Source organism: Lepidochelys kempii, chromosome 11 (assembly GCF_965140285.1).
Source record: "Lepidochelys kempii isolate rLepKem1 chromosome 11, rLepKem1.hap1, whole genome shotgun sequence".
NCBI classification, from domain to species: Eukaryota; Metazoa; Chordata; order Testudines; family Cheloniidae; genus Lepidochelys; species Lepidochelys kempii.
Genome location: NC_136390.1, coordinates 23,389,257 through 23,401,221, shown reverse-complemented (window position 1 = coordinate 23,401,221; position 11,965 = coordinate 23,389,257). Strand labels below are relative to the sequence as shown.

General features: G+C 40.0%; 1 protein-coding gene across 7 annotated transcripts in view; it reads right to left on the bottom strand.

Moving 5' to 3' along the window:
• Positions 1–272: 272 nt before the first annotated feature.
• The window catches only part of ARHGAP15 (Rho GTPase activating protein 15), a 463,932-nt gene continuing 452,239 nt past the window's right edge, over positions 273–11,965 (bottom strand). For all 7 annotated transcript variants that reach the window (XM_073305398.2, XM_073305399.2, XM_073305401.2 and 4 more), the window contains one exon: positions 273–1,560. In XM_073305398.2, the coding sequence (XP_073161499.1) occupies positions 1,377–1,560 (184 nt within the window). In that variant the 3' untranslated portion in view covers positions 273–1,376. The remainder of the gene's footprint in view (positions 1,561–11,965) is intronic.

Sequence of the window (11,965 nt, the reverse complement as noted above, 5' to 3'; positions counted from 1 at the left end):
TTTATTCTCATAGATGATCACTCTAAGGAGCAACCTCTTCTGCTTAACAACTTGGTATTTTGTAAGATGCTGTTGAACAAAGCGACTGTAATTCATGACCTGTTAGGGGTGATACTTGAGACATATCTCTCATGAACAGCAGATCTATGCATTAATCCTGTGTTTTGGGGTCTTTAATTGCTTTAAATATTTGCTTCTAGATCTTTGTTTCACACATTTTATTTACATGGTTTATTTTTCATTTTATGAAAAATCGATAACCAGACAGACTCTTTACCACACTGGATTAGTTTTATTTATTCTCTTTGAACTTGATTAAAAAGCTGTCAAACATAAGTGTACATTTTATCAGCAGAATACTTTTACAAAACAGGGTAGAAGATGTTTATAGCTGGAAACATACATTTCAAAATAAAACAATATTTGATATATTTGAGACAGTTACCCTTTTGTTTATCCATGACAACTGAAACTAACCATCAAATGCATAAATTGATTCAAGTCTAGCCAAGTAATCCTAAGGGCATATGAAAAGGCTTTTTTTTAAAGTTCTTTCTAGATGAATTTAATGTAGTTCACCAATAAAGCATCCTCAGGAGCATAATAAAAATTCTACATAACATGACATAGCTAGGGAAAGAGGGAAGATGTACAATGTGATGAAGAATCAAAATGGATGTTACATTAAAAATGAGCAGTTATGCAATTTCTAAATTTCATGTACAGCATTTAAGGACAAAATGTCTAGGCTTTAATTTTGTGTCTAATTTTTCAGACAGAATGTTTATAATACTGCAATAAGTGCAGCTTGCTCTCTTTCTCTCTCTTTAAACATATTCATTGGAAACTGTTTTGAACTGTCACTTTTTGCTAGGGGAAAAATTACCATTCAACATGTCTCCATAACTCTCACTATACATCAAAGGGAAAAGGTATGTTACATTTACACCAAAATCGGTTATGAATGATGAAACATGTCTGTTTTAATTTAATTGCTTTTAATATATTTTTAAACCATTAATCTGCATTGCTGTTTATCTTGTTGTGCCATTGTATATGCTGGTAAGCAGCACTTCCTGTGTTTTTTGACCACATTCTATATACCCAGCTTGAAAATAATGGGATGAAAAATGAGCCCTGGAGTTTTCGCAGAATGAAACTCTCAAAGGGTTAATGTAGAATACATATAGCAAATGTTGACAATATTTTTTATTCCAATGTTTGAAAATTAAACACAAAATCATCATTAAGTTTTCACAAAATGAGGCATCTGTCACTTGAAAGAAAAAGAAATATTTCAGAAATATGTTTACAGAAATGTAAAAATATTAGACGTCAAGACAGATGTGAACATTTTCAATAACAGGCCCTGTCTGTCAGTCTTCCTCAGAGCTGAAGATCTTATTGTACTCACTTAACATAAGTTCAACTATCTGGTTTTGGTACAGCATGTGCACTGCCATGTTCCCTGACTCCTTTTCAGGTCTAAGGAGTGTTGGTCCAAATACAATTCCTAAGCTTTGTGTTGACATAAGATTCACGGATTCCTTGGCTGCTATCCTGTTGACAAAAGGAAAGAATTGGTTAAAGATGAGGGATGTCAAAGGAGGCGCTATTGCATTTGAAGCAGAGAAATGCATTTTATTGATTCTCCTATCAGTAATGTTTATTTGGTTAAATTATCAAAAAAAAAAAAAAGCGAGGAGGGAACAGGAGTCGATAACTTCTGGCAGCATGACAAATGATGAAAGCAAATGTATATGTAGACAGCAAGACCTTAATTGGGTTGAGATCTAGGGCCTGAATTTCAGTACTCAGGTAGGACCCAAACACAACTAGTTTATGTAGTCCCTTTATTTTTTGTTTGTGTTCACTCATGGCTGGATTTAGACACAGGGAATGAATATCAGGCCCTGAGGGTTGGGAGACAGTCAGATTTGTTGGGGGGCTCCTGGAAGGAACCTACTCGCTTCTGTTAGCACACGTTCCTGTACTGGTGCAGTGTTGGTGTGCATGGACAAATTAAATGAAAGATCACATGAACCTTTGCCACTTCTGCCAGTCTCAGCCCAGTTACCTAAGGGGTGCAGGAATGAAAAGATACTTTGAGAAGAAGGGTAAAATGTATACCAGTATGTGTGACATGTCTATCCTGACATAAGGCTTCCTAAAAGAAAATAAGACCCTCCATCTTAATTAAAGGCTTTGGAAAATAATGCTCAGGATTACAGCATTAGACATATTGGTTTTCCGTATAATTTATAAAGCTGTTGGCTACAGTATTAATACTAAATGTTGACAATCATGCATTCTTACAGATAAGACCTTAAGGATCAAGAAGTCTGATTTAAGAACAACTCAGATTTAGTGGATAAAGTATAGGTCGCCATTTCTGAAAATTTGACCCACTGGGCCAGATCCTCACATGATGCAAATTAGCATAGTTCCACATCACTCAATGGATTTACACCACTTGGGGACTTGGCCTATAATCTTGAAACATACTGTCTAGTCAGAGAGTGGAATAGTCTTTTAAAGAACTACTTAAAAACTGTAACTTACACTAGGGGTTGGCCCCAAAGCCCAGTGAGGTTAATGGAAAGACTCCAATTGACTTCAGTGGGCTTTGGAACAGTCCTTATGAAAGCAAAACTCCAACATGTCTGATATACTTTCCTGGAGAACCCCAGTGAATAGAAATCTGTTTTCTTTAAAAATATGTAAAATGTAGTAGAGTGGAAAGAGTCTAATATATGCATTTTTAATAGAATAAATTATAGTCAGCCCCTACCCATGAATGCAGACTAAAGGTACCTTCAGAACTTAACTATGCACTGATCTGCTTTTCATTTATGAACACTTTACAACAGAGTAGTTTTAGGACTTTTTGTCATTCCGAAATGAGAAGTGGCTTAAGAAGCAGAGTGAATGTTTTGGGGGAAAGTACTTTCTAGTACTCTCTTTCCTTCTTCATCAGACGTATCTTTTAAAAACCTTAAACATTAAAAAATACAAATTCTTCTGTTTCTAAATACTTTTTGCAGAAGCTACAGTAAGCTACACTAATGGTGGCAAAAGCTGCATGAGACATCATCTATTCCATCCCTTAGAGAAAGATTTCTCTCCTGTTAGTGGGTGGGTCATGCAGTGAAGACTATCTTGTAGTGGAACCCTGCCAGACTTGTAGTTTACCACATTCCCTAAACGCAAACACTCATTTAGGTTTTTTTTGCATGTATAAATAGGAAGCATTACTGTAGTTCTGTCTCATATGTGTAGCTGTGGTGTCCATTACACAAAGCACTCTCCATATGGTACGAATCAGAACATCTTATTAGTTTCTTAAAATATAACATCTTTATTATAAATGAAAAAGAATACAGTATATTTTCCACTATTGCAATATTACCATAGCATTGTTCTTCTCAGGGAGGGGTTCAGAATGTCAGAAGTCAGGAAGAAAAACTACTTGTTAATAGCTTTGGTGCCAATTGAGTAAGTGCGAGCATCTGATCACTGTCATACATTTTATCCTAGTTATTTATTGCTACAAACATTTTTTCCTAATACCACTCAAGCAGTTGTCAGGTGATTAATAAGGTCCTGATCCTACAAAGATTTATTTGTTCATGTGCTTAACTTTAAGCACATGAATAGTCCTGGTGACTTCATCTGGACTGCTCATATGATAAAAATTACATGCATAAATGATCTCTGCAAGATCAGTGTATACAACATTATATTGGCAAAGCTATGAGGGTCCATTTCACCCAGGGAAAAGTCATGTGCAATATGTCCATTGTGCGTATTTTGAGGGGTGAGCACTCTAGCACTTGCCGTGGTTATCGAGTGAGATGATATGCCTATTATTAAAATATTAAATCATCCTCCAAATATGCAAAGCTAAACACTAATGTTCACATGAAGGAACAAGCCACAATACTGGCTTCTAACCTTGTAAATTTCTAAGCCAATTATTATTTCTTAAGTGCCAACGTTGTGTTTGTTGCTGTAAGACATGAAAATCCAGAGCCAGCTCCTTGGCCTCAAGGAGGCTACTTTGCACCATTCTGGCATGCTGCCATCCTTGTGGGAGCAAAGGGGTGAGGTAGGATCTGAGAAGAATCAAGAAAAGAGTTATAGGCTGGGATAGAGACGTGCAGCGTCTCTAAAGCACGGGCAAAATTTTACATGTGCTTTGACATGTTAGTGGTAGCCAGGGTAGAGATTTGAGCAGCGAGTAACACATTCCAAGTCATGGGCAAGGAAGATGATTTTGGCTGGATGGGGAGGCAGTGAGATAGGAAGTGGAGCAGTAAAGAGGGAGTGAATGAGAGGATAAATGAGGTGGGGGAGGGGGGTCAGGGAGTGACAGCAAATAAGTGGAGTGTGAGTCAACAGTGGTGGTGAGGTGACTGAAGTGTGTAAGTTGTGTGGAATGACAGAGGCTGAATGTGGTAGGCGGGCCAAGGAGCTGGGGTGGATGAATGGGAGGATGAGTTTCAGGGTGAGGGGGGTAAGTGATGAGGCATCACCACTTGATGTGACTATCACCAATGGTGTTTGGAGAGAAAAAGTTTGAAGTAGAGAGGAAACTGAGCAGTTATTTGAAGAGAGCGAGAGTTGGGCTGAGGTAGGAATAGGGTTGAAGAAAATATCTAGTTGGCTGGGAGGAATGAGAACGGTAGGGAGAAGACAAAGTCATGAAGAGAGAAGAAGAAGAAGACCACAAGCCCAGCCATTCAAAGTTATTTAAGCACCTAACTCCAATTGATATAGAATACTTTTGAGGACCTGGGCTTTATGGCCTAATCCAAAGCCCAGAGTAGCCACTGGAAAGACTTTCACTGATTTGCAATGGGCTTTAAATCAGACATGTAAGTTGTTGGGAGAGGTAACTCAGGGCTAGATCCACAAAAGGGATTTGGGCACCTAACCGCTACTTAGTGCCCAAATCTTCAAAACCCATGGTATTCCTGTAAGCACCTGAATTCCCTTGGTGCTTAAATTTTCGTTAATATAGTCCCCCGGGTGCCTACTGAGCATGTGTGCTTCCAGCTAAATTCTGATGGCTGGGTGCCTAGCTCACATCTAAGCCCTAGTGAGATCCTTAAACTAGGCATTGTCCTGACTTCTTCCCTATGGGCCCAATCCGGTAGGTGTGCTCAGAGGCCACCTACCAGATTGGGCCTTGCACCAACAAGTTGTGATGGAGAAGGAGCTGGAGCTCCCCTTATAACCTTTCATCCAGTGGTTAGACCGCTCACCCAGAAAATCCCAGCCTCTGACCAATGTGGAGCAGCAACTTGAAGATAGGTCTCTTTCAGGGGAAACGAGTATCCTAACCACTGGGCTATATGATACAATAGGAAGGGCTCTCTGAACCTCTCCTATTGAAGCTGTTCTGTATGATATAAAATACTTAACAATTCACTGGACATAGAGATGAACTTGGGTCTTTCACAGCCCAGAGCAGTGTCCTAACCACTGGGTTATAGAGTCATTCTTACTTTTTCTCTGGCCCAATGAATATTTAATTAGTCATACAAAGTGGAACAGCTTCAAAAGTGCCCTACCCCAAGGTACCTATAACCCAGAGGCTAGGACACTCACCTGTAATGTGGAAGACCTATGTTCAACACAGACAGGGGAGGTGGGGGAAATCTGATCCCAGGTCTCCCACATTCTCAGTGAGTGCTCTAACCACTGGGCTAAAGGATATAAAGGGAAAAACATCCCATCCCCCATTTTTTGTGAAAAAGAGCTTGGGCATCTGACTTCAGGAGAGAGTTCATAGCTGTGAATCCTGTGTGGTGACAGGCATCTCTCTCTGACCTGGACTTAGGTGCCAAAATCTCTTTGACAGGCGAGGCTTAGGTCACACCCCTCTCCTCGGCATTTGCTTTTGGCTACCTTAGATGGTTTCCTGCTCAGGGTGCTAGCTTGTATGAATCCCATTCTTAGCCACCTAACTCTCCCCATGAATTGGATAGGTGCCTGGGTCCTAACTTGGGATTGTGGATTCCACTTGGTGGTAGGATGCCTAAACATTAGGCCTTGCCATGCTGAGCCTCAGTCCCTTTTGTCAATCTAGTCCTAAATATTTAAATACCGCTCCCTCCCTTGCTCAGTCCTCACATGGCATCAGCCTGCAGTTGCAGGCCATTACTTAAGGGATAGCATGTTGCAACCTCTTAAGGTGTGTAGTAGCAGAAGTGTTGCCTCCAAATACCCAGGAAGGAATACTGTCTCTCTAAGGCAGAATGACTCCCTGTGCTCTTCCTGGGCCACATCCCCTGAACACAAAGGTCCATTTGAGCCCTACATAAATAACTAGTGGTGTCATAATGTTATGTTAACAGTGGACAGGGGCAGTGGACCACATGTCAGGAGACTTGAGTTTTATTTCAAACTCTCTCACAGACCTGCTGTGTGACCTTGGGCAAGTCACTTTACCTCTCTGAATTGCTCTTTCCCTGCCCACAGTTTGTCTGTCTTGCCTCTGTAGATTCTAAGTTCAGTCATTGTGGATAGTTCTCTGAGAATATCCACCCAGTGTGCAGTGTCAATAAAAGAAATCTAACAGAATGTTGGAAACCATTAGGAAAGGGCTAGATAATAAGAAAGAAAATGTTATAATGCCACTTTATAAAGCCATAGTACGCCCACACCTGGAATACTGTGTACAGTTCTGGTCACCCCAATTCATAAAAGTTATATTAGAATTGGAAAAGGTACAGAAAAGGGCAACAAAAATGACTAGGGGTATGGAACATCGTCCATCTGAGGAGAGATTAAAAAGACTGGGTCTGTTCATCTTAGAAAAGAGACAAAGAAGAGGGCTATGCTAGAAGTCTCTAAAATCATGAATGGTGTGGAAAAAGTGAATGGAGAAGTGTTATTTACCCCTTCTCATAACACAAGAACTGGGATAGCAAGTTTACAACAAACATAAGGAAGTCCTGCTTCATGCAACACACAGTCAACTTGTGGAACTTATTGCCAGGGGATGTTGTGAAGGCCAAAAATATTAATGGGTTCAAAAAGAATTAATTAAGTTCATGGAGGATAGGACCATCAATAGCTATGACCCAAGATGGCTAGGGACACAACCCCATGATCTGCGTGTCCCTAAACCTCTGACTTCCAGAAGCTGGACTGGATGACAGGGGATGGATCACTGGATAATTGTCCTGTTCTGTTCATTCCCACTGAAGCATCTGGCACTGGCAACTGTCAGAAGACAGGATACTGGACTAGCAGGCCCATTGGTCTGATCCAGTATTGCTGTTCTTATGTGCTTTGGGGCAGTGACTGTCTCTCACTATGTTTGTGTACAGAACATGGCATGGGCAGCACTCATTTTAGATGGACCTCTCCGCACTAATGTAACATTAATGATGAATAAAAGCTGAAGTAAAAGCTTTTTTTGTATAATAGTGGCTGTATTGCTGACTTGTGATTATCATCTTCAAAAATATGAACTACTTATCAACCTGGTCTGAGTCTGATATAAATTAGACCTAGAGAAAAAAATAACTCTTATTTGAAAGGCAATTTTAAATGCTATTTAATCCAGTACAATTTGAGGAAAATAATTATGACTTTGTGGTTTTATACCTTTTTCTTTCAAAAAAGAAATTATTTATCAATGAAATTATGGTTGCTGTATTATATCCACAGTGTAAATTACTCCTGTAGCTGTGAAGTGAAATTCAGTTTATTAAAAAAAAAGGTTAAAATGAGCAAGAATTCATTTTTGGCAAGAGCAGAAAACATGATATACAGCCGACAACATAAAAAGGGAAAGGAAATGCCAGAGCTACTTTTTGTCAAGCCCAAATGGAAGGAGCAATGATCCATCCATTTAAGATTATTTTAGAAACAATCTATAATCCAGTGCTACAGATGTTGGAACCTCGTCAAAAAAATTGTTGAGCCTTATGCTGTGCTAGGTTTTTTTTTTCCCTCCAAAAAGTCAGTTGAATTGCTAATTCAAAGAATGTTTTATATGCTTTAAGATCACAAGCCAAAAGAAACTCATATTGAAAATACAGATCTCATTATTAATAATGAAAAGAATTAGTCATGTATTAAAACAGTAAAGTATCTGATTGGAAAACTCTAATATCAAGGACAGCTATATAAGCAAAAATACTTTTTAAAATTTGTGCTTTGGCTGTTGCCATGGTAACTGGAAGCTGGAAGCGATGTAATTGACTGTAGGACAACTATACAGTTAAGGTCATTACCTTATAGTGAAAATGGCTCTCCAGTTCTATGTAAACTTACAGTTTTCAGACACTAACGGTAAAATCATTATTGATTTTGAAGTTTGGGAGTCATGGTGAGTGTGACAACCCCTTCAAACAAACCATCTGTAAAGACGGGTACTTTGTGTGAGTGACTAAGAAAGAGGTAAATCCTTCCCCCTGGTGACACTGATTCCTTTAGCACTTTAAAATAGAAAAGTGTTCTTACTGAAACATACACCAAAATCTATAAAGGTAAATCAGTTTAAATTTTCCCAAAGGAAATTATTTAGTATTGGTAATTCACTATATATTGTAGTGAGCTGGCTAATGTGTATTAGATGGAATCAGAACTGTTCAACTTTGTGTCATCAGCCCTATATGGCTACTGAAACTTCTACCTTGACTCAAATGTTGGGGGAGGAGGGTGTCCCTGCTTTTGGAGAAACTGATTTTGGCAATGTTATTTACTATTTATTTTAAATTAGATTAAAAAGTTAATTTTAAGAGTCTGATTCTGCCACTCTTGCAGCGACTGGGCAAAATATAATATGACTAAAGAGCAACATGAGGGAACATTAACAAAACCAATCAGAATGATTAGAACAAACAAATGGCTCAGCTTTTGAAACATAAATCCTCAGCTGGTAGAATGCCTGCTTTATTCCCTGAAGGCAATGGAGCTACACCAATTTACACCAGTACAGAGTGTTACTCTCGGGGGGGGGGGGGGTTGTTGTAAAGAGCATCACAGCTTCTTCCAAAGCGTGGAGAAAAGTAATCAAGGAGTAATCAAAAGTAAACAAGGAGAAAAATAATCTCGCAACTAGGCAGAGTATAGCTCATTTACAGCATTATGCACATGCATAATTAACCTATGGAACTTGCTGACACAAGATATTGAGACCAAGACTTTGGCAGGATTCACGAAAAGATTAGAGATGTATATGGTTAATGAAAACTCTGTTGTTACATGAGATGGGATAAAAATGTATACATGATTACACTTCCTTATTCTTCTGGGGACAGCCACTAAAACCCTGGAGTTAGAAAGAAACTTCCTCTATGGATACATTATTCTTTGCTTGTCCATTGAAGTGGCTTGCATCTTTTCTGACGTCTGGTACTGGCTACTGTCAAATACAGGTCACTGGACTAGATGGACTATTGGTCTGAGCCAATATGTAAATTCCTATAACCTCATGTAGTGGGTAAAAATCTGCATATTCCATTGATTCACTTTACCAGTAAGTATCCCAAAATTAGCTAATATCTGTTTCCTATACGTAGTCAGGCACATGGAAATGGAGCGTCTTAACTTCAGAAGTAAACTGTTATGGCAGTAGTGGGCAAACTATGGCCCGTGGGCCGCATCCGGCCCACCAGCCATTTTAATCTGGTCCTCGAGCTCCTGCTGGGGAGTGCGATCTGGGGCTTGCCCCGCTCTGGCGCTCCAGCCAGGAGTAGGGTCGGGGTCCGCTCCATGCAGCTCCTGGAAGCAGCAGCATGGCCCCTTCCGGCGCTTACGTATAGGGGCAGCCAGGGGTCTCTCCTCTGCATGCTGCCCCCTCCCCAATGGGAACCATGGCCAATGAGAGCTCCAGGGGCAGCGCCTGTGGACAGGACAGCGCGCAGAGCTGCCTGGCTGCGCCTCTGTATAGGAGCCAAAGAAGGGCCATGCCACTGCTTCTGGGAGCCATTTGAGGTAATTGCCACCTGGAGCCTGCACCCCTGAGCCTCCCCACGTGCCCCAACCCCCTGCCCCAGCCCTGATCCCCCTCCCACCCTCTGAACCTCTTGATCCCAGCCCAGAGCACCCTCCTGCACCCCAAACCCTTCATCCTCAGCCCCACCCCAGAGCTCGCACCCCTAGCCAGAGCCCTAACCTCACTCCCCCCCCCGACACCCTACTTCCCCTTCCCTGCATGCTGAACTCCTCATTTCTGGCTCCACCCCAGAGCCTGCACCCCCAACCAGAGCCCTCACCCCCTTCCGAACCCCCAACCCCAATTTTGTGAGCATTCATGGCCTGCAATTTCTATTCCCAGATGCGGCCCTCGGGCCAAAGAGTTTGCCCACTCCTGTGTTATGGGAATGGTTCAATTGCTTGCTATACTGAGTGTACTGGCATTAGGGATATCATTAGTTAACAGATCTCTTTGCTTTACAGTTGCAGGCTTTTGGGTTGGCTTTACACAGTAGTTTCCTGATTGTTCATATTGCATTTCTTTTAATCAGTGTTGACATATTAAATTTTGATTTTTATGATGCAATGATCCTAGCTGAGCATTTTACACTTTCCTTCCCTGCTGCAAAAGCTGACTTGCAGAAGTTAAAAACACACACACACACACACAACAACAGGTATTGCATTATATACTTTGCCTTAGTGACAAGATATTTGGGGAGAAATCATCCAAGCTTGAAATAAAATCTTTATTGAAAGTAATTCTACATCCATGCCAGTGAGACGCATTGTAGGATCCGAACAGATGTCCCAGGGGAAAACTGTGCACCAGTCAGGGTTGATTACTTAGACCTCCTGTCAGTTCTTAACTCACTGACAATGGCTGAGGCATTCAGTACAACTTTGTTTTCTTTATTCGGAAATAAAGTTAATATGCTTACCTTAACTGTGCCAAATGTACTGGAAAATAACCTGATAATAAAAGTGCCGTCCTCTAAAGTGATAATGTCTGTATGTATAAGCACATTTTGACAGGGCTTTTGCAGCCTAGTAGTGAACTATTAGGAAGGAAGTACATATACCAAATGATACACAGATAGCCTAACAGGTTTCCTGTGACTACATTTGCTTTTTATTCAAAGCCTCTGGTACATACTTTTCTGATATACAGCATATTATAGTAAAGTTATTTTCTATTGCAAACTTACTTCCGCTCAGCGATGTTAGCCACTTTTCATGACTATTGTTGTGTTATTTGGTATTACAAGGATGACCAAGGTATGGAGTTTGATTTTGGGAGTCATTTTAAGACATTGGCAACAGTAATCATGCAGAGATAATCTGTATTCTCAGGGGACTATGTCCAGTTATAGGGTGACCCAACTCACCCCAGATGGTGAAATTCATTCTGTGCAGACAACTAGTATGAGGCCGATGCACCACTTAACCCATTTTAAGAGAATTTACCAATGTAATCAATATAATTGAGCTCTTGATACCAATACCATAAGTCCAATTTGTTTAAACTGTTAGCTCATTGCAGTACAATGGAGATAAATTTAAAATATAGTAATAAATTGGGAGTCTCAATATTTTATGACTACAAACAAACCCTAATTATTTATGTACTTTATGGATGATTTGCTCAGTTGCAGTGCAGTGCTATTCACTAGCTGATGAAGCTAAGTAAATGCAAACACTATCAAGGGAATCTCTAGATTGCTGTTTGTTAACTTCATATACCATGTTCTGGGGGATTTCTCTGTGCATATGTACATAGTATCTCAGATTTATACTTTATAGTAGAGTGCCAAAATATTATATTACAACGTATGCCCTTTTCAAAATGTACTAGGTGGCTTGAATGTATAATTCAAAGATTATAGGAAATACCTAAAATGATTAATATAGTTACAAAACTGCTTTTTTTTCACCAGCCTGAAATACTAATGTGCTTAAAATTCCTATTTGCTCCAAAATGTTGAAGTCAAAATAATAACTATGTAAGATCAGTAATGGAGAAACC